This window comes from Micrasema longulum, unplaced genomic scaffold (assembly GCF_059751315.1).
Source record: "Micrasema longulum isolate JH-2025_06_02 unplaced genomic scaffold, ASM5975131v1 h1tg000914l, whole genome shotgun sequence".
Lineage (NCBI taxonomy): Eukaryota > Metazoa > Arthropoda > Insecta > Trichoptera > Brachycentridae > Micrasema > Micrasema longulum.
The window spans coordinates 54,096-77,670 of NW_028278105.1; the positions used below are offsets into that span (position 1 = coordinate 54,096).

General features: G+C 33.0%; 1 protein-coding gene across 3 annotated transcripts; it reads left to right on the plus strand.

Moving 5' to 3' along the window:
• Positions 1-536: 536 nt before the first annotated feature.
• phtf (putative homeodomain transcription factor) lies at positions 537-22,828 on the plus strand. Of its 3 annotated transcripts, none has more exons than XM_088231762.1 (15): positions 537-761; positions 2,019-2,137; positions 5,751-5,890; positions 8,041-8,249; positions 9,102-9,199; positions 9,457-9,528; positions 9,617-10,457; positions 11,491-11,593; positions 12,642-12,749; positions 14,853-15,037; positions 16,089-16,207; positions 17,860-18,088; positions 18,667-18,762; positions 20,220-20,459; positions 21,866-22,828. In XM_088231762.1, exons 2-15 carry the CDS (start codon positions 2,118-2,120, stop codon positions 22,013-22,015), a joined length of 2,610 nt encoding a protein of 869 aa, XP_088087888.1. In that variant the 5' UTR covers positions 537-761; positions 2,019-2,117; the 3' UTR covers positions 22,016-22,828. The 3 variants fall into 3 exon arrangements, with proteins under 3 accessions (XP_088087888.1, XP_088087889.1, XP_088087890.1); XM_088231763.1 differs by having other exon boundaries at positions 9,463-9,528; XM_088231764.1 differs by lacking the exon at positions 9,457-9,528.
• The last annotated feature ends 747 nt before the right edge of the window (positions 22,829-23,575 follow it).

The window sequence follows — 23,575 nt, forward strand, 5'->3', positions numbered from 1 at the left end:
AATTACATATTTATATCATGAAGAATGTTCCTCTGAAGTTTCGCGGTCTGGTCCTGAAACATGTGTATATAATGTATTATATTTTATACCTAGAAGATACTTTTGATATGCCGCAAATATACATAACTGGATAATTATCCATTTATGTATATTTGCGGTGATTTCAGTGAATTATGGTGATTTCAGAAAATTATTCATGAGTTTTAAAATTTCTTCGTTCTAAATATTTCTTAAATATGCTTATATGTTTTCTTGCCCATACTGATCATCATGGTTTCGGAGGAACACCTGTATATGTTTGTAACTGGCAATAGTGCTGTATAAATAAAATACTACTTAATAAATTCATTAAGTGTAGCAAAAATGATAAAGATACGCTTAAATTGGAATATTATTCAAGTGCGGTTTGCAAATTATGATTTTTTTATATCTTGCAAGTCTCGAATATCGGGAGATGAGTAGGTAGGTAGCTAGGTAGGTAGGTAGTAGGTTTTAGCTTTCTCTGCTGGCAATCAGTTCCTAAATCCATAGAGAATGATGGACTTCCAAATTTTCTATGCACAAACAATTTCTGAAAGATACGATCTTCTCTTTCTTTTCCTGAAAATTTCTGTCAAGAATCGAGGATTTCGCAAAACAGCTGTTCTCAGCTGTGTTTTCAATGCAGTTATCTCAATATTTATTGTTTAAATACTATCGTTAATTCAAAACAAAACCAATGTATTCCTTTTGACGCCAGAACTAAAGAAAAACATTATCGCGTAAGTATTAACTATACATATACATTTTTTTCATCGAGAAATTGCGTTTAGTAAAAAGTGAATTTGATAAATAAAATTACACACAAAATCATACATACTTTCAGTTCTGTGTAAAATTAGTACTTGTAGAAAGTTAACAACTTCTGTTTGTTTGTCGAAAGATGATCTCTGTTTCAATCGATCGAAACACATTATATTTATATCTATTGTTATTGAATTTTTTCGAATAGTTTGAGTTATTTATATAATTCAACGTTTGTTTTTACCTTAGTCTTACGTACATGATAGTTGAAGGTAGAAAAATCTAGCAAACTAATAATGTTTTCACTCTGAATTACCCAATATTAACATACCCTAGATTTTTAGATTAGATTCATTTTTTTGTGACAAAATGCATCGTTTTTTTAACTTTACATATTACATTACATATTTTATTTGTACGAAATATTCCCAATCAGCTATGAGGGGATATAATATAATATAACACAATAGTTTTAATAAAAAGACAATAAAAAAACATCACATATCACTCTTTACACTGGCTGTAAGAACTGTTTTTAAGTACGTATATGTTTGTATATTTTTTAGGTCATTAGAAAGTGAATTGTAAAAAATTATTGCTGTGTACACAAAACTGTTTATTTTTCTGTTAGTCCTAGGTTGTTCGCAAGTTAAATTATTTGACGCTCTTGTATTTGTTTGATGTATATTGTAGTTAAAATCAAAATTAATATAGGTCTTTATTATATTATTTTTCATGATGAGGGTTGAATTTCACTATGAGGGTGAAGATGAAAAATAATATAATAAAGACCAATATTAATTTTCATCTTCACCCTCATAGTGAAATTCAATACATTTAAATTTGAAATCATATTAATTATTTGTTTGGTAAAACATTTACTGATTTATGTATAAATATATTTTTTTGAATACCTAGGTATTATTTCTACTGCTTATTCCAAGTTCATTTGATATTTTAATTCATACCTATAAAAGTATGTTCGCCACTGGGTGTAATGTTTAGCGCGTTTGCCTACCATACAAGAGTTCTCAGTTTCAATTCCTGACATGGTTGACATGTATTTGTTTAAAAAGGTGATTTTATACTAGAATATCATTTCATAGTCCCTGGACTGACACCTGAAGCGTAGAACCGATATTCTTACCTTCATTAAACAAAAAATGATCAAGATACGCTTTGATTGGTGTCCTATCATATGTTTGAATTTCTCATAATATTATTGATATTTTTAGGGCCGTTGTTCAATAAGACAATGGTTATCAAGTGAGCCAAGGTTCGACATCCGCACCTGACGCGCAGTATAAAAATATTACAGAAGTATTGACTCGAATATGACTGAACTTGCAGCTTGGTAAGTTTTATGTTACTCATTTTTTAAATACTCCTTTAAAACTCCCTTGTTTTATAATCCTCATGGACTTCATCCTAAGGAAATCAATTCCACTAGATCGAGGAATATCCATCTCCTCCTCCTAAAAACTCTGCTACCTAGAGTATGCCAATGATGCGGTTATAATTGGCATTTCAGTCACGGGTCTTCAGGCCACTGTAGATAGCCTAAATAGTTACTCCGCGTGCGTGGGTTTAAAAATCAATATTGCAACAACCCATGTACTGTGTAACACTTCATGCCTCGGATGTCCAAAATCTCCTGAATCTGTCAAACCAAATCATCGAAAGGGTCGAGAGTTTCAAATACCTGGGAGTATGTTACGGAAAATGGCAGCTTCCAAAAAGAACTGGAAGTGCGGCTAAGAGTAGCAGGTGCCATATTCCACAGTATGAAGGCTGTCTGGAGATCGGATATTTACTCGGTGAAAACCAAATGCCGCCTATCCAACGCCTGCATAACACCTATTCTCCTCTATGGATGCGTACCGTGACACCTCACTAGGGCCCAAAACAGCAAAATATTGAGTTTTGAGAATAGGTGTCTTAGAAGAATCTCGGGTGTGCGGTGGTTTGACTTTGTGCGGAATGAAGTAATAAGAGAACGGACACAGAAAACTCCAGTGACAACTGTCATCAAGCGGAGGCGAAACGGTTGGCTTGGCCATATACTGCGGATGCTTCCTGAGAGCCTTAACCACGATTGCCTACTTTACAAGGCATCAGGTTCTCGACGTTCTGGACGTCCACTGCTGACTGTTCATCGACAGTTCACGTCAAAACTACGAGACGCGAACCTGACTTGGGAAGACGCACAGGAGCTGGCAGCCGACAGAGATGCCTGGAGGATCTTCGTGGACACCATATGCTCCAACTAGGGAGCGGACATGGAATGAAGATGATGATTAAAACTCCTTGGGACTTTTATCCTCTGTGGAGTAAATTTTTTTTAATTACAATAAATTAGCATAACCTATCACGTCAAAGATTTTTTGCCAAACTTACATTGAAAAACCCCTCCACATACCTGGATTCGTTCTAGAGATCTTGTGGCCTCTTTTCAGATCCGCACATTGCAAAAACAAATTTTAAGCTAAATTTGGCAGAAATACAAATTGTCAATAATACAAGAACACATTCATGTATAATTTTTTTAAAATATGTGTTTGTGTACTTACAATTTACCCGAATATTTCAATGTTGGGGCCCATTTACACGGGTTGTAAATATAACTCAATATTAGAAAATGGGAATCAAGTTGTAGTAGAGTGTAGTTCGTAGTTCGAACCTTTGATTCTCGAGTCTGCGGCACTAGCCACGGAACCACAACCTGGTTAGTTTTGAGGAGGGAATATGAGATTTCATAACCACTCATTGGCTGGTTTCAGTGCTTACTCTACACACCGTAACATTCACCATTCTGCCTATGTTTTTTATTATTATTATTATTTATTTTATTTAGTTCTATGATTAACATAGTCTTATATATATTTACAACACAATATTTACATCTATATTTATTCTAACATTATTTATCACTATTATACACTTAATATCCTAATTTATAATATTCACTGTTTCATATTTACATTTTCATTAATTATATTCACTACTTACACTATATATTACCTAATATTTTTCACATATATACTTTTTACATTTAATTAAAAATATATTTACATTTATTTCATTTTTTATGCTTTCTGGCATTTGTTCAAATAATTGTATTCCCTTGTACATAGGGCAGTTTTGGGACATTGCTTTTGATTTCTTTTCCAGTCTTATATTTTTAGATCCTCTTGTTGCATAGTTATGAAAGAACTCATTATTTCTTAGTTTATTTTGAAAATATCTCGGAACTACTCCTTTAATAATTTTGTTTATTTCATTAGCTACATTGAATTTGATTCTTTGATCAATTGTCACGATTTCTAGAAGTTGAATCATCAAAATTTCTTTGATTCTTCCATCTGAACAGCTGATACTCTACAAATGTATTTTTCACTCTTGCGTTTTTATTAGGATCTCAATAGTTACAATGTGTGTACTTGATTAATATACTGTTAATTATAAATTTGTTTTCTTTTTTAGAAACTTATATTTTTTCAGAGAATGAAACAAAAATTAGTCTCGTGTTTAAAATTGTCGGTGTTGGAAGGCAATCTGAGTTTGCTCAATTTAACTTTCGTTTATTTATATATTTTTGTGAGCATCGACATGCAAGGTGCAAGTGACTAATATCACGTAGCGAATTAAATTAAATTATCACAGCTAAATCTCTTTTTATAATTTGACATTGAAATAAAATATCCCAGTGAAAATAAAATATCGACATTGAAATAAAATATCGCATCACAAATGACGAGGGTCTTAGTAGAATCAAAGGAGGAAGACACCTGTTGAAGACCATCTCCGAAAGGCATGCTAGATAGATTAGACATTTTGTGCATCATGAGGGTCTTCTATATGAGGTAATGAGTGGATGTCTGAGGGGACAAACTACAGGGGGCGCTATCGTCGAGAAAATCTCAAAAATTTAACGCAGGTTATATGAAGAGCTAAATTGGGCCGCACAGGACAGACAAAAGTGGAGATGCAGACTTTGGCTGCAAACCAATCTGTTTTAGATGATTGAAACCAAAGAGAGAAATCCCAGTAAAATAAACTTGAGTGATAATTTTTTAGAAAAAAAATCAATTATAACATGGTCCTATTTTCTGAAGAACACGATATTAACCCTTTTCTGATATATATAAATATATATATATATATATTTTTGCATTATAAATTATCGGGTTTCTTTTATACTTTTAATGTTAAAAGCTTATCTCAAATCAGCAACTCAAATAAAACTGCAAGTTGAAAAATATTATGAAACATTATTTTTTGTATTTATAAAATATGATATTTGTTTTATTTTCTTTTACATGTGAGAATACTAATGAGTGTATTATTTATATCATAAAGCGTAAAAAAAACACATAAACTTTACAATCATAATATTATTTAGCAATCACACTTTTGATATATTTCATATAATATTTGTGTTCTTGTAATAATTATAAATACCAATATATTACTTAAACACTTATACCACATTGTAATACTTTATCGCGATGATGACGGTTTAGTAGAGATAAGATTGTATTAAAACTTAACTTAAAGAAAACATCATGGCTGCTTGATTATTTCTGGAGCACTATTTGTTCAAATGTACTTATAACTTACTGTTCTTCCTCATTCTGAATTGGATAACATAACATGTATGTATATAATATTATATGTGTAGACTTCAAGCTATAAATTGCAAATAGGTAAACAGTCAACCCACAATATCAGTGTTATTTTATGTGGTACACAATATGGATCTCATGGGTAAAATAAATTAAACTATTTTACCAGAAAATACTTTTATTTAAATGCTTAACTTCAGCAAATTGTAATTATACCACTATTTTTTTAACAATACACTTTGTTTTAACTATCGTTTTTTTTTTTAATTTGTATATTATTAAAAGTCATTTCGTACATACTAAATGCAGTATCAAATCATATTTAAAATTTGTTGTTTTCAGGTATCAAAAGAAAATTGGAACATACGATAAGCAAGAATGGGAGACTACTATAGAACAACGTATACTCCACGGTCTCACACACGTCCCTTTAAAGTCAACAAAGTTGCGGCCAGATCTCATTGATGTTGATCTTATACGAGGTAAATTATTTTTCTTGTCTACTAAGCTTAATTCGTTTTGCCCTCTAAAGGATAAAAAGGTAAAAGCAATTAAATATCAAATTACCACCCGTGTAAGGAAAAAACGACTTGATTTATTGGGTCCACGTGTAGTATTTAGTGAACATGATAAAAATAAAAAAAGGAATCAATTAATTAATTTGTGTGTTTTGTATTATAAATAATATAGATGTACATAAATACCTTGTTTTTAAAACTGTCTGAATATTTGTTAATTATCTTCGTTTTTTTAAGTTAGTCTTCTCTGTTTATTCTCAAATGTAATTTTTAAAAAAGTATAATGTTAAGTGTCCTCGGCACGGGAAACCCCAGTGAGGTCGCATTATTTTTATTATTAATTATAGTTTGTAAGCAAAAAATATGAATAAATAAATAAATTCATTAGTTACGTAAACCTTGACGAAGAAGCTTGTTTGCTTTGAACCCGTCGGTGGAAAATAAAAATTAGTGGTTAAAAACAAAGTTGTTTTATTTATTTTATTAAACGAGGACTTAAACAGAATATCTGAGTGGCTTAAAATTAATAAACTTCAGCTTAATGTTGGAAAAACAAAATACATTTAAAACCACACATTTTTTTTTTTTTACAAATTTTTTTTGCACCACAACAGGCCAGGAGGCCTAATTACAGTGGTGAATTACATCACAGAGCACCCAGGCTTGAGAAAAATCACATTTTCAATTTTTGTTTTCTCACCGGGAATCGAACCCGGAACCTTCCGTGCGTGAGTCAAGCGTCTTGACCACTACACCACGGAGGCCGCCAATGGAGTTAGGAAGGAAAAAGCCAAACCCAAGGATGAATGTACTTATTGATAATGAAACCATAGAAAAGGTTAATGAAATGAAATATTTGGGGATAATACTTGATTCAAAATTGACATTAAATGCAAATTTTGAACACGTTAATAAAAAAATATCAAAAAAATATTTTTCCTTAGTAGATTGAGAAATAAATTAAATAAAGATACTGCAGAACTAATTTACAAAACAATCATTCTTCCACATATAGATTACTGCTCAACAATATTATTTTTAGCAAACGAAGGAAATTTAAATAAACTAGAAATTTTACAAAATAAAGCGATGAGAATAGTTCTTAAGAAAAATAAATATAGCAATGTAAAAAAAATGAGAGATGAACTAAAATGGTTATCTGTAAGAAGGAGACTTAAATTTAATATGTTGATATTTATACATAAATTTTTTCACGATAAATTACCAAAATATTTTAAGGATAAAGTTGTCTTAAACAAAAATTGTCATGAATATGCTACTAGACAAAAGGATAAAATAAGACTACCATTATTGAAAAGAGCTGAGTCGCAATATTGTTTGATGTATAAGGGTTTAAAAATGTATGATGAGATGCCTGAATGTATGAAGAATGAAAAGTGTCTGAAAGAATTTAAAAATAAATGTATAAGTTACTGTAAGGAAATGTAAATATATATAGATGATGTAAATGTACATAATAGTTTATATTAGTTTTAATATAAGCTAACTTAAGAAATAAATAAAATAAAAAAAAATGAATAACCACAAAGTTAGTGGTTCAAATATAAATTTTATAAAATATTAAACAATTTAAAAAATTGATTTTTTTCAACAATGTTTTGAGCACGTCCAAATGTTTGCAGGCTGCTGTTTTTTTATTTATTTTTTTATATGGGAGTTGCTTTATTATTTACCTTGCTTATAATATACAAGGTTTATATTTCAAAAAGTGGATTTTTCTGCAATTAAATATCTTAAAATTTATCTAAACTATTGGGATCAGGAGGGATATATTAATGTGGGCTAATCAGGAACTTCTCGGCATTTGCTCACGTGGAGAGGAAACCACTTAAAACTCTTCAGGAGAAGCCGGCCTGTTGGCAGTAGTCAACAGGCCTTCCGTTCCATTAGAGGAGTGTTCCGCATTTTGTTCCAGGCGGAGGCATTTTGCAGGCGGCTGTTACTGAAAACTACTGACTTAAAACTTTTCTTAAAGGTGACAACTTTTGACGATTTTCGTCTTTTATAATATCCGTGAATAGGAAAGGCGAAACAAACTTAATGTCATGGCTGGAAGAAAACATAAGTGTTCACATGGAATATGGTTTGCTTAGGTTCTTCCTTCCCGAAGGCGAAGCCAGTGCAGGGGCTGGGCACCGTGGTGCGGCTGGCGCTGGCGCGGGTGGTGTTCCTGCCGGCCTGGCTGCGCTGGTGGGCTGCGCACACGTCAGTGCCGGCGGCGCGCCTGCTGCTGGCGTTGTGGCTGCTGCAGGGCCTGAACTCCGTCCTCTACCTGCTGGCCCCGACCGCCGCATCTCTCCATGTAGGTTCTCCCACCAGTTTTGTGCTACCCCGCCAGTGCTTGTGTTTTATTTAACACTCGCATTGCGCCTACAATAGTGGAAGTGACATTTTTAGAAATTTAAAGAGGATAATTTAAACAATGTACCTTTTGATGTCGGATTTTGTTTTTACATATTTTTTTTGTTGATTATGAAAGGAAAAATACGTAAATTTTTTTTAACAAATATTTTAGTTGTGTTATCTCAATGAAAAATTAAAAATACTTTTGAAAAATAAAAATTACTTAACAGATTTTGCTGGCAAAACGATGATTTACATTTTATATACATATAAGGGCGGGCATATTGCCTTAAGGCAATTTCTTCCTATCTACCTAAACCGTTATGTTTTAGAAAATAAGTAGCATATGGACATAATCTAGGTATATTAATACTGTTATTTATAATGCTGTTATTATTTGAAATAATAATATGTACATAATATCCTCGATCAACACAGCATAAACGATGGCTTGCATGCACCAATGTCCCGATTGTGTCGTATGGTAAACTCGAGACAAGATCTGGACTTTTTTGGTGTAAGTCTTTATAGATTTAAAAAATCACTAAGATCAACCGGATCTTGTCTCGAGGTAGTATTTTTTTTTTTGTACTAGCTTTAATTTTATTTTATTAGTACCTGTATTTATTATAAGAAATTGTGTTTACCATTGTTAGAATGGACTACATAAGTCTGACAAGAAATAAATAAATAATAACTAAAGAGGCGTAATTTTAAAAAAACGTACAATAGTTCCATTGTAATATTATTTTTCCCAAATTGATTATAACTTTTTATGAATAATTTTTACATGAACTATTTCCATTTCCAGGCAACATGTATTCTAGTCCCTCTATTCCTAATGGCCGGACTGGGGGTGGTGCACTCCCTGATAGTCAGCACCGCTCTTCCGAGACCCTCTACCCACAGGTGCGCCTAATTTAACATGTTCCCATAAATATTTTAATACTGCATTTGCATGTGATTATTACATTTATTTATAAATATGTCACCACATAATTTAAAGATAGAATGCGGAGAGATAGCATCTAATCGAGTTATGGTGCTGTAGAGGTATTATGAATTTTTATTGAATTTCAACAAAATATGTCGCGTAGTAACTAGTTCCTGAACTGGTTTCTCTCTATTTGTGGATACAAATAAATGCATTGAATCTTTTCTTTAAGGTACAGATCTATGACCGTTGAAAGGAGACAAAGGTGCCGACTTTCTGTCACACCGGAGAAAGGAATCCTGAGGTTTAAAGATTTTTGTGGCATCATTCATATTACGGTATCATCCTTTGTTGGAGGTTTGCAATGTTTTTCATTATTTTTATTATTTTAGGAAAGACCGCCTGAGCGATGTCGCGCCTACGCCCGCGGACAATTTACAAGAGGATTTCTTTACTAAAGACGACCATAGATCGATCAGCGTGTCGACGCAAACAAAAGACGAAGAAGAAACTCCAGAAAAAAATGAAGAAGGGTGGGGAAGGTCTTTTGGTATTCCGACTGTTTGTTTGACACCTCCAACCAACTCTGGACAGAGTGTGTCCTTCGTCTTAGGGGGCCAGCGCCTGATGTGCGGAGAGTCTAAAGAAGAAGAAGAAGTCAGCCCGGTGCATAAACAAAGGCGGAGAAATGACATCCCCAGATTGCCATCGGGAAGTGCCGAAGGCGACGATGGATTCGAAAGCCTCAATGGGAATAATTCCAACGGAAGCGAAAACGGTGACGAGCTCGATTTCAACGCGGACGTCGATGAAGTTAGGGATCAACCGGAAAGCGAAGAAGAAAATGACGACGATAAAGACGATGAAATTTCAAATCTCTGTGATAAAATACCTGCCGGTATTCTCTACGAAAGTAAGCTACGAAAGAGAGTTAATTTAAGGAAGAACGATTCGGACGATGTTAGCGATAGGGGAGACGAGGATAACCGAGAGAAGTGGAACGAGAGTGCCGTGTTGGAGGATGTGTCCGTCGGCTCTGAGAGCACGGTCAGGGTCACGGGCGGAATGAGGGCGTGCAGTGACGGGGGAAGTTCCACTAACCTGAGTGCGGAACCGAGCGGACGCAGGGAGAAGCGCTGCAAACCGTCTACTGGGGTTCGCTTCCGCAATTCGTGGGTGCAGGAATTGCTGGAAAAGAGGACCTCGGAAGGTTCTACCAGAAAAATCAGAAAAGTGAGTTATGTAATAATATGTTATGACTTAAGACAAATCAGTGGCCAAGTTCTGCTTTTAGTTCTGCTCTTGGAGAATAAATCGAAAGCTCAAATCAAAGAATCAATCTAATTATCTAATTAATATTCTTATTATGTTCATTTTCTCTAAAAACAAAAGCTGGAAGTCAGAAGATGTACATTCCACTCAAATCTTTAATAAAGTTTGCTTATGAATGTGACAATAGTAAATAAGTTTATTCCTATAAATTTAAATTAATTAATTAAATATTTTATTTACTAGCTTATCCCAATAATTATATTTATCAAAATTAAATTATTACACTAAAAATAATAGATTATTTATTTAGTTTTTAAAAAAACTTTTATGAATAGATATATTTAAAACGTTTCATATTTCATTTCTAAACAATATTTTGAATTTGTCCAAATTTTTGTAGATAAGCACTGGATTCAACTCCCTGGGGAGCTGTCAATATTAACATATTACAACAGAGACGAAGAAAATTTTAGAGAAAGTAATATAGACACAAACATCAACAGATGAAAGAATTGAAAGGATATAGATGTTCAAATATAGGCAGAATGGTGAATGTTACTCAGTGTGTTAAGTGGCCACTTAAACCAGCCAATGACAGGTCATAAGCTCTGTAGGTGCCTAGACTTTTATATTACCTTCTCAAAAATGTTCTTCATCTCTGTTTTTATATGTTAATTTCATTTCTAATCGACATTTTCAAATAAAATATTCTAGTGTGCCTTACTCACAAACAAAATTTATGTGTTTACTCGGTTCACCGACGGGCAATAACATATAAACCTAGGTTTTTTAAACATTCTAATGCACTGTATGTATATTGATTAAATTAATTTGTCATCTCTGAGAACACAGGTAACATCTTTTTTTTTTTAAGTAGAGGCAAAAAAATTATCATTCAAACTTCTTTATAAGAAGATGTCGGTGAAATAATCCGGGCATTTTCATTTCCGGCTGTGTTTGAATAAAAATGTACTGAATATATTTTCTTGTTAAGGAATGTACTTCGTGCCAGTCTTCTAGCGAAGAGGAATGTGACACGGCTTCAGCATCACTGGGAGCTTCGCAACACACCGATTGGGTGGGGCAGACTACCAACAGTTAGTATCCATTCTAAATAACAATGATTCGAATCCACAAAGATGGCCACTGTGCTAAATCGAGCCAGGTCAATTGCATTCTTTGCTCTTCTTATTGGAAGATTTCCATCTAAAGAAATATCTAAAAATGAATACATTTTTTTTGTAAACTTATTTATTACATTAGTTTAATATAAACAATATGCGATAGTATTTTCTATCCTCGCTTAGCACTCTTTCATTACTTTATTGGTTAAAGATGCCTGTTTAATAAATCAATGCTCTTAAACACGCTACTCCTAATAGAGAAATATCAGGTTTTTAAAAAAACATTTTTAAAGCAATAAGGGTCTATGAAATACTGTTCAGAAAAAAATAAATTTTTTGCTACTTATTAGTGGTATATAAAAATAAGTGTAATTTTGAATTCCCGCAAAAACGGTCATTGCATTGGCCACGCCCCTAATACACCACGATTCATGTTCATTTTCAACTTTGTTCCAAACCATAAAAAAATTTATAGAACATCATCACAAATCTTGACGTCACAACTATCAATGCCAAACATGTCGCGTTTTTCTAGTGACTTTTTTTATATTTTCTTTTTTAAAGTTATATATGAAAACATTTCTTCACGAGAAAAATATAAAATAAAATAAATAATAGAAATAAAAATAAAGGTTTTTTCAAAATGTTGTACAGTAATTGAACTCTCCATATTTAGATTTGTAAACATATTCAGAAAACTCTGCTGAAAACCATATAAAATAATATCCAGAACAAATTTGAACTTTCAAACAATGAGTGACAGTGGCGCTACATAGTGGTAGAAATGCTAATTAAAGAATACTTTCTGTTCATTCATACAAATTGATGTGGACAATTGCTGTTTTCACAAAAAACAATTGTATTGTACTGTTGTAGTAGGTTATACATTTTAATTACACAATACTCAAAATCCCTTTGTCCGAAAGTGGTATAAGTTTGTATTTTTTTAGGTTGTCTTTGTGTTAAGGATCTAGTGGTGTAAAACTATAATCTATAAATAATATTAACGTTTGAACTTTAGGTGAAGAGTGTAGCTATAGCTCGGAGCCAGAAGAATCCGAATGGGAGAGCCAAGGTGCCGACCCGGCCTGGGAACCTTGTGCCATACTGAGCCCAGCTAGCGACCGAGGTAAGCCTTATAATGTAACTCAGACCACATTGCAACCCCCATAATTTGCTAAGACACTTGACGACGAAGACTATACTGTATCCTAAAGAACAGTGGTGGATAGGTTTCTTTTTAAAAAAAAACAATACTTGATTTAAAAAAATTAAAGTTGTTTTTTTATTTTTTTAAAATATTTATTTCTTAAGTTAGCTTAATTACAACACAAACTAATATTTACACTTATTTTACTTACATATCTATTTACATAATTTTACTGTACACATAACATTTATTTTCAAATTCATTCAAACTTTTTTCATTCTTCATGCATATATTTTCAAACATTTATGCATAATACAATTTTGAGATTCTGTTTTTTTTTTCAAATGGCAGCCTTATTCTATCCTTGAACATATTACAACAGAGATGAAGAACATTTTAGAGAAGGGTAATATAGAAGTCTAGGCATCTACAGGGCTTATGACCTGTGATTGGCTGGTTTATTTGATATTTGAACATATATATTCCTTAAATTCACCTATTGATGTATGTGAAGTTAAAGAGCTGAAACCTTTATTTATGCGTATGAGATTCATCTGACAGGTCATAAGCCCTGTAGATGCCTAGACTTCTTTATTACCTTCTCTAAAATGTTCTTAATTTCTGTTGTAATATGTTATTATAAACAGCTCCCCGGGGAGTTGAATCCAGTCCTCGTCTACAAAAATTTGGACAAACTTAAAATATTGTTGTTTCTTAATTTTATAAAAAAATATCGGCCTCTGTGGTGTCATAGTTAAGACACTTGACTTATGCACGTAAGGTTCTAGGTTCGATTTACGGTTCGAACCCGGTTCGACTCAAAAATTTGATGTGATTTTTCTCAAGTTAAGGTGTTTTGTGCAGTAATTCACCACTGTAATTGGGCCTCCTGGCCTGTTGTTGTGTGAAAAAAAAATCAAAAATCGTAACAGTGATTATTAACTATCACTACTGGACAATAGACTTACTCATTTTTTAATTTATTTTTTTAAATTTATTTATTTAGTTCTACGTAACATAGTCTAATATATATTTACAACACAATATTTACATCTATACTTATTCTAACATTATTTATCACTATTATACACTTAATATCCTAATTTATAATATTCACTGTTTCATATGTACATTTTCATTAATTATATTCACTATTTACACTATATATTACCTAATATTTTTCACATATATACTTTTTACATTTAATTTTAAATATATTTACATTAATTTCATTTTTTATGCTTTCTGGCATTTCTTCAAATAGTTGTATTCCCTTGTACATAAGGCAGTTCTAGGACATTGCTTTTGTTTTCTTTTCCAGTCTTATATTTTTAGATCCTCTTGTTGCATAGTTTCTATGAAAGAACTCATTATTTTTTAGTTTATTTTGAAAATATCTCGGAACTATTCCTTTAATAATTTTGTTTATTTCATTAACTACATTGAATTTGATTCTTTGATCAATTGTCATGATATCTAGAAGTTGAATCATTTTCTTAACATTTGTTCGTCTCCCACATCTTAATATTATCCTCATCGCTTTGTTTTGTATTATTTGGAGTCTCTTTAGATCTCCTTCATTACTTAAATATAAAATACTGGAGCAATAATCAATGTGGGGAACGATAATACTTTTAAATATCAGCAGAGAGGTTTTAATGTTTAATTTATTCCTTATCCTTCCTAACAGGGATACCTTCTTTGCGATTTTCTTACTCGTATAGTCTGCATTTTTTGAGAAAGATAATTTAGAGTCAATCCAAACTCCTAGATATTTTATGCTTTCAACATTCTCAAGAACTTCTCCATCTAATTCAACACTGTGATCACTGTTAAAACAGCGTTTCTTACCCATTATCATACATTTTGTTTTTCCTACATTTAGTTTTAGCTTAAGACATCACATTAATCGCCTAAAATATCCAGAGCCTGTGTAATGTTTCCATCCAAATTTTCAGGTTTCCTGGATTTGAACAAAAGTTGTTGTAATCTAATTTTTGTACCTTGTTTCGAATCGAAGGTTTTAAAATATGTCGACGCACTAAAAATTTTTATCAAGTCAAATTTATGACTTTTTCAAAGTGTCCTGTACTATTTGGGAGCGCGGGCGCATCCTCAAGGCTCCCCTCTCGGCTGTGGACATCAGCCGGGCTGTGGTGCACCGCGCAGACAGGACCCTCGCCCGCAGCCCCCCGGGGGCCTGGCCCGGTCCCGTGCTCCTGGCCGCCCTGCTGGCCATACTCCCCGCCGCCACGCGCCTTGTCCAGGTCCGACAATAAAATTCATATTCGATGTTCTAACTTTGTGATTTTCCACGTTAAATAATAAAACTACGTATTTACTCTGTGTAAAATCAGTAAAATAAATTTCATATGCCCACTGGTTTTGAAACATATATTTGATAAGGGAATACTGACCATAGTGCATCGAACAACCTTCTTTGGCAAGTTCCCCAGAGAGTTTACTTCCAATAAACATATTGCTGTATTATTAGTGATGACTCTTCGTAAAAACTTCCCTTTCTGTTAAATATCTATATGCATAGCATAGTGATCGTACAGCAACGATGGATGTGCGCAAAATGCGTCATTTACTTTCTTTTATATTTGATCTTGTAAAGGTTTTCTAAAGGCTTTATATGTTTAGAAAAAAAAAATGTATGTTACTAACCCAAGTATCAATGGACATACTTTTGTACTTTTCAGGTTATAACATTCTTCTTCCAAGTCGGTCCCTCAATGCTGAGGATCGTGATCACCATAAACACCTCTGATTAGTCTGTTCCACTCTAGTCTGTCCTCAGCCCGACGAACTGACTCATCAAATTTTAGCCCTGTAGCCACCTTTATTTGGTCAGTCCATCTATATGGGATTCTACCCCGGCTTCTCCTATTTTCAACTCGGACATTATTGCCTTTTCTAGATTGTCTGGCTCACGTCTAGCAATATATCCAAAGAAAGATAGTATCCTCCTCAGACACACCACTGACAGACGAGTTGTAATATAGAGCTCTTCCAGTATCGATGCACTCGTCCTTCTGGCTGTCCGAGGCGCACGCAGCAGCCTTCTCCAACACCACATCTTGAATGCATCGATCCTCTTCCTCTCGTAGGCACGCGTTGTCCACGTTTCAGCCCCATATAGGAAAACGTAAAGTTAGTTAGTTGACTTGCCGCATGCACCACTTGCAGTACAAAGAAAACTGTATTACGTGGTGTCAAAAAATAATTTGATCGTCCTCGTGTAAAGTTGAAGAAAATCACACGCGTCGTTGTTATACGATTGTGAGGTTATGTGTTAGGTGTTTTTGTTTTTAGGTTTTGGTTGATAGTGAAGCAGCCGCAGTAGAAAATGTAACAGTTTGGGACCTGCCTGTCATCTTCCTCATGAACTCTCCCTTCCGTGCCCTGTGCGATTCCTTTGGAAACACTTCTTGGTAAATACAGCTCAAACGTACTTTACTCTTTAACAATATTATTAATTTATGGTCCAACAAAAATTCTTTAAACAGGTTGACTATAAATTGAACCTCAACTTCTCTAACTATGCTGATAGTATGCAGTACCATAGATAAACTCTCTTTAAAATCAAAGAATAATGTTAGACCACTTATTTTTGTACAAATTAATAAACAATCAAATTGATTCCCCTAATCTACTTGAGAGACTTCCATTCCGTGTGCCATCTAGAACAGAATTCAAAAGTCATAGAAATATTGAGAGAAGCAGATATACAATTAATTTTATTATTACATCCATCTTTTTTATTTCTTACCTTATCTTTTACATTTGTTATATTCATAGAATTAAGAATAGTCCAGAAACTGCATACGCGCATCAAACAGAAGGCGACTAAACTACTTATGGAGTAGTTTTAGGTTCATTAGTTTCTTTGTGGACGTCGCTCAGTACGCAACTCCCGATTTGTCAAGTAGTATAATTGTTGTTGAAGTCTGTTTTTGCAAGATTTAGAGACGGTTTTGAATTAAGCTAATATTTAGGTAGGTAGGATTTTATGTATAGTTTGTTTTGGCATCGATGACTAGTTTTCTGTTTTTGGTGGAAATTTCTTATATTCAGGAAACATACAGTACAGTTATAAAGTTTAATATTTTACACAATTGGACTTAATTCTAATGGACCAGTGAAGTTTCCATATTAAAAAGCAATTAAATGTAATGTTAATTATGAAAGTATAAAAAAGAGAAGGAAAAAGAAAACATAAATGAAAGTTGTTTAAAAATTAAAATTTAAGTGAAAAAAATATATTTTAAGGTTTGTAGTTTGTAGTGAGTATTTACAAATGGAAATAATATTAAAAATGAAGAAAATTTGTAAGAGTAATTAAGAATTAAGAATGGAAATAAAGAATGAAAAACATGCTCAGATGTAAAAATAAAATAAAATAGTAATAACATTTTTTTTAAAAAAGGAAAAACATAAACACATATTTATTTTAAGGGATTCAAAGAAACGATGAGAAGAATCTTTAAGTGAAATATAAGACATTAAATTTAAATTTAGGTCAATTTAAAAAACATCTTTAAAATTAATGACACATTATAGTAAGAGCAGCAATATATTGATTTTATTAACATATATAATATAAGTAATTAAAAGTAGTTTAAAAGTATAAAAACATGCCAATGGCAGCAGAGAAAAAAGAAAAAATAAAGAAGGAATAACAAGTATAGCAAGTAATCATTTAAAATTTGAAAAAGCAATATAAGGAGAAGATTTTAAACCAAGAGAAGTCGATAAAATTTCATTAAAGCGATTTTAATATTCATGTTTTCTTGCCTCTCCTCTAGACTCGGACCCATAAGCCACTTTAAATTATTGAAATAACCACTCCCAAATTCAAATTTAGTTTCTACTGTTTCATGTTTGTTTAATTTAGTTTTTTTAATAATTTATAATATTAGTTCTATATTACTCATCGATGAGGGGAGTGCTCTCCCGAAACTATAGTTGTATTATTTCAATAGAATAATCTTGTATGTATAATAACACCTATTTTTTTATTTATCAAAGTATTCTTACTCTCGAAATATTGACGATGTTATTTTTACTTTACTGTTATATTTAGGGAGAGAGTAATCAACATAATTTCAACGCTGATGAGGCTGGGTCTGGGTTCCCTCGTCTTTTTCCTCCTCGCCGTGGCGGAGAGAGCGTTCCGCCAGCGCTTCTTCTACGCCAAACTGTTCTCCCACCTCACCTCGGCCCGCCGCGCCCGCCAATCTTCCCTGCCGCACTTTCGCCTCAACCGAGTCAGGAACATCAAGACTTGGCTCTCTGTCAGGTCTTATCTCAAGGTTGGGAAAGATACACTAATCTAACAATAGATAGAGTCATGCGTTTTGTACAGTGAAATTTATCTAAGAATGTTCGCCTGACATTCGAGCAACAATATCATCGATATCTTTATAACCCCCCCCCCCTCTGATTATTGATTCGCAAATTAATTTGCTTGGTGAAACTGTTTAGCAAAACCTTGGCCACTATTTCATGCGTTTTATTGGCCGTAGATTTCAGAAGATTTGATTTGATTGTGAAACTGTTTATTTTTTTTAACCATCTCTAATTTGGGGGGGGGGGTTGCAGTTTTAGATTTTTTTTGTCTTATTATTATTATTACTATTATTATTTGCACCACAACAGGCCAGGAGGCCCAATTACAGTGGTGAATTACATCACATAACACCCAGGCTTGAGAAAAATCACATTTAATTTTTTTTGTATTCTCACCGGGAATCGAACCCGGAACCTTCCGTGTGTGAGTCAAGCGTCTTGACCACTACACCACGGAGACCGCCATTTTATATATTATTTGGCTTTTAATATTTATTTACTGTTTATTTTTTTACTCATATTTTGTCCCTAACCTTTTCAGAGACGAGGACCACAAAGATCTGTAGATGTAATAGTGTCAGCGACATTCTTCATGATGGTTCTACTTATATCTTACTTAGTCATCGAGCTCCTAAAGGTATTTTTTTTTCTATTTATTTAGCAAACACTATATTCATGTAAAAATGAACTGCTTGTTAATTAGAAAGTCCAATTGAATTAAACAGGTGATAAAAACTACGATTTCACAATAAACAAAATAAAACATGAAAATGGCACTTGCTGTGTCGGTAAACATGTGGTCACTTGAGGGGTTTATAATATACAGTCAGGAGGCCCAAAAATAGCAACTTTTCAAGAATTTTTCCTTAGAAGACTTTTAAATTTATAAATGTAAAAATTTGTACACATATTATGGGAACTTTTAACTATATTTCAATATTTTTTATGTGTAAAAATAGTTATTTGACAGCTGCTATAGCTGATCTCCAAGAGCTTCTCTCAAAAAAGGCACCTTGCAGTAACCACGGCATCTTTGGGATGGATTATCTAAATTAAAAAAATCAGACGGATTTCATTAAAGTAATGTATAATTTTGTAATCAGTCGAAGAAATAAGCAAAAGGTTATTTTTTTTGACAAAATGGCGGCACCTCGACTCATTTTTCACCAAAATTTTGGCCTTCAATTGTTTATAAAAAAAGAAATATTCATCGGTGAGAAAAAACCTTCGATAAATTACTAAAAAATATACATAAAAAGCTTGTGTTCAAATTTAGACTGATCGGACCAGCCGTTTCCGAGAAATCGTGGTCACCTTGAGTCTGTACATATATGCGTGTAACTTCGAAAATAATCGCCGGATTGACTGGAAATTTTCTGTGTGTGTACTTAAATATATGTACATAACCAAAATAAAAATCAATTAAAAAAAAATTCTAACTGTATATAACCCCTTAAACCTGTGACGTAAAGTGATATACATACATACATGTAAACCGAGTACATGTATGTATGTATATCACTTTTTTGAAGTAATAAGGGTCTATGAAATACTGTCCAGTAAAAAAAATTTTTTTTTGCTGCTTATTAATAGCATATTTTTTTTTTAAATTTATAATTTCGAATTCCCGCAAAAACGGTCATTGCATTGGCCACGCCCCTAATACATCACAATTCATGTTCATTTTCAACTTTGTTCCAAACCATTAAAAATTTTATGGAACATTGTCACGAATATTGGCGTCACAACTGCCAACTGTCACGAATGCCAAACATATCGCGTTTTTCTAGTGACATATTTTATTATATTTTCTTTTTTAAAGTTATATATAAAAACATTTCTCCACAACAACCATGTTGATTTTGAAAGCACAATTAATTATTTTTAATCCATTTCATATATTTTTATCTATTTTCGTAGTAAGTGATATTTCCCTATTAAATGCTTTTATTTTTTACCACACGTAAGAAAACATTTTTGTGCTTAATTTCCCGTAGCACTAAACTTCCTCATTGGGCGAAGCATAAGAAACAAGTAAACAGCTGCTTGTCCATGCTGGAGCGGTCCCATTCATTACGTTTTGTTTCCGAGTAGGAATCTGGCCAGGCGGAGACCTGCAAGGGCGTGGAGGCTCTGGGCTGGGCCCTGGCCCTCGGGGCCTCTCTGCTGCGGCTGGCAGCGCTGGGCACGCGGGCGGCCCGCAAGCACCGCTGCCTGCCCGTGCTACTGACGGAGCAGCTGAACCTGCACCTGGCCATGGAGCGCCGCCCGGCGTCCAAGGAGCGCCTGGCCGTAGCCAACAATGTGCTCAAGCTGGCCGCGGACCTCCTCAAGGTGAAAACTTGCGCACGCTAATTTGCTGCTTTATAATTTGAGTTATTTTTCTCTGCTATTTCACATGTGAAATTTATTCACTTGTTCACAGGTGTTATCGTAGATAAATGACAAAGAAATAATTTCATACTTTCATAATTCCACTTATGTTCCTCTTAAGCTATGGTTTCCTAAGAGAGGTGCCACCATCTAGCGGCCGTTATGTAGTAGTGGATGGCATCATGATTATGAATCAGATAGTTCAGGTTTTCTAGAGTGTTAATTGTGAGTTTAATGTCGAAAAGCGGTGTCGTCATTTGCAGGATGGCCGTCTCAGTAGTTCAAACAGTTTGGGAACGTGAATTGGATTTTTAGAAATGACTAAATTTCGATATTTGCATTAAACCTTAAAATGAGCATATTACTCGTAAACCCGGCAAAATCCGAAATCTTGAAAAAGTGAGATGTGAATTGAAACTTACTATTAAAACTTATTGACACTTCTTATTCAAGACAAGTCGCTCAAAATTCTTTCATTAACTGTAGCTGCGCAGAATATAACAAAATTTGTTCCTCCCTTGATATATTTGATTCTAAACTTTCTCATTAATTTTTATTTTATTAGAACTACTTAAATTAAAAATGTATTTCCATCACGTTATTCTCCTGTCTCTAGTCTTTGTAGGCATTTTAAGGGTAATCTCCTCAACAGAATCCCTCCTGTTTAAAAGCGCTTTGGGAACGAAATCATTATTATTTAATTTAACTCTCTCCTATGATATTCTTTAAATATTATTATATACTCTTACATATTTTTATTATTTTTAAAATATGTTCATTAGTATGTCTACAAAAAGTATTATATAGTCTTGAAAAACTTTAATTGGACTCATACACTATATTACAATATGAATTATTTATAAATTTACTGTTGTTTTTCTATAATAAACAAAAAAACTTGTATAAAGTTTATATTTGAAGCACTAACTTTGTGGTTTAATAAAATAAAAAGGAATCAATTCATTAGTTACGTAAACCTTAACAAAGAGGCTTATTTGCTTTGAAACCGGTCGGTGAAAAATAAAAATTAGTGGTTAAAAACAAAGTTGTTTTATTTATTTTATTAAAAAAACTTATGCCTAATACAATCGTTTACATTAAAAGCTTTGTCAGTACTTCAGATTTTCAGTTTTTTTTTTCTAAAAAAAATAATAATAATACAATAGTGTACACTTAACTGTATAAAATTGCTGAAATAACTGACAAATCATAAGGCTTATCCCATCTATGTAACTCGTTTCTCTATCGACTTATCTCAATCTGTAAACAATGTCTGTGAATAATCTAAACTTTTATAAGTTAATGACATTAAGTTAAATACATAATCTTGCAGATATGTGACATTTTATATTATTTGTAATTTGTAGGAACTGGAGAGCCCATTCAAAATATCAGGATTGAGCGCGAATCCATATCTTTATACAATCACCAAGGTCGTGGTGCTGTCGGCTCTCTCGGGAGTCCTGTCCGAGTTACTCGGCTTTAAACTCAAACTGCTCAAGATCAAGATCAAGTAATGTGACTTCTATATCATCCAACACCTCGTCAATGCGTATTAAACATACAGACACGATATTTTCAGTGTGTATGTTAATATTTAGCGCTACAAAAAAAATTACAAATGGAGAAATTGAAGAATCGAGGATGTGGAATACGCAGTGTGTAAAGTGATTGTAAAAATGACAACCTCCGGTATCAACTGTCATCAAGAAGAAGGAATTTGGCTGGCCGGGCCACATGATGCTATTCATTCTGAGAGCCTTAACCACGCTCGTCTACGCTCTCCAGTCTTGGACTTCTGCAATTTATGTGTGCACTGGGACCCGGATTTGACGCTGGAGGATTCGCAGGAGTTGGTAGGCCTGGATGCTGTGAAAATTCAATAACTTGACTCGTGAACAATATAATGGCGTGTGTACATTATAATCTAGAGTAGAAATTGGTATATTATTTCAACAACTCAAGTCCCGAATCTGATAAATATTCAACCCTTGTATAGTGCTATGCCTTAAGGCTTATTATTTATTTTGTAAAAGATACATTTTCTGTTGGAATTTTTACTAGCATGTAGGGAGTATGCATGTAGTTGTGTAGCAAAACTTTACTTGAATGGATAGATTTGTAGTATGTATGTAAAAATTGAATGTTAGAAACATTTGTTGTATTTAATATGCATGCTGTACGTAGTAGCAATGAGTACTTTTAAAGAAAATATGTACATAAATATACTTCGATGTTATTATCCCAAGTCAATATTCATGCCGTGTATCAAAAAAATATTTCTAACGTCTGCATCGATAATATGATCCATTTCTCTCGAGGAAACAAAAGAATTATAAAAGGAAATATGTGTTCAATCAAATAAATCCATACAGAAGCATAATATCCGTACCTCAGAGGCAGATGGATTCAAATCCAAACATCGCATGTTCAAAACAAGCCTAAAGAATCTACTTTCTCTAAGTAATTTCTAATAATTTATAGCACTTATTTGTATTTTCAGTATCTTAATACATTGGTTCTTTCATTATACTTACATATCTTCAAAATCAATGGACACGAAAAACTGTAAAAACTGGATACGAAAATCGAAATTTCATTTCATCAAATTCTGAATTTGCATCCGTCTGCCTCTGAGGTACAGATAAGTATGTATGTTAAATACATAGTTTTCTTAACTAATTACTAGATCCATCATCAATTTTGGTTAGTTTTAAAAGCGTTTAATATTAAATTTACAAATGAGAGTGTATTTTCGTGCATATTGCAAGCGAGGTCTCAAATTAATGGATATTTTTTAATACCAAAGAGTTTGTGTAATGTTTTTTTTTTTTTTTTTTTAACATTACACATTATTTTTCCACTGTCAATCAAATATCATAGGATTAATTTTTGTTTTAATATTGAAGGGTTTCGGTTGTATGTCTATGGGACCAACTGTTGGTAGGAAAACTTTTTCAATCGAATAAGTGGTATTTAACATATTAATTGTAAATGTTTGGGTAATTAATTGAAATGGTGGAATGTAAAAATATTACGGGACAATTTTTCTAAGAACGGCACGCTACTTCAAAAAA

Bases quoted from the DNA above. Each gene is read 5' to 3' on its own strand.
- phtf (XM_088231762.1), top strand. From the start codon at position 2,118: ATGACTGAACTTGCAGCTTG. The intron at 18,763-20,219 runs GTATTTTTTTTT...GTTTCCGAGTAG, and splicing joins TAGTCATCGAGCTCCTAAAG to GAATCTGGCCAGGCGGAGAC. The intron at 20,460-21,865 runs GTGAAAACTTGC...TGTAATTTGTAG, and splicing joins TGGCCGCGGACCTCCTCAAG to GAACTGGAGAGCCCATTCAA.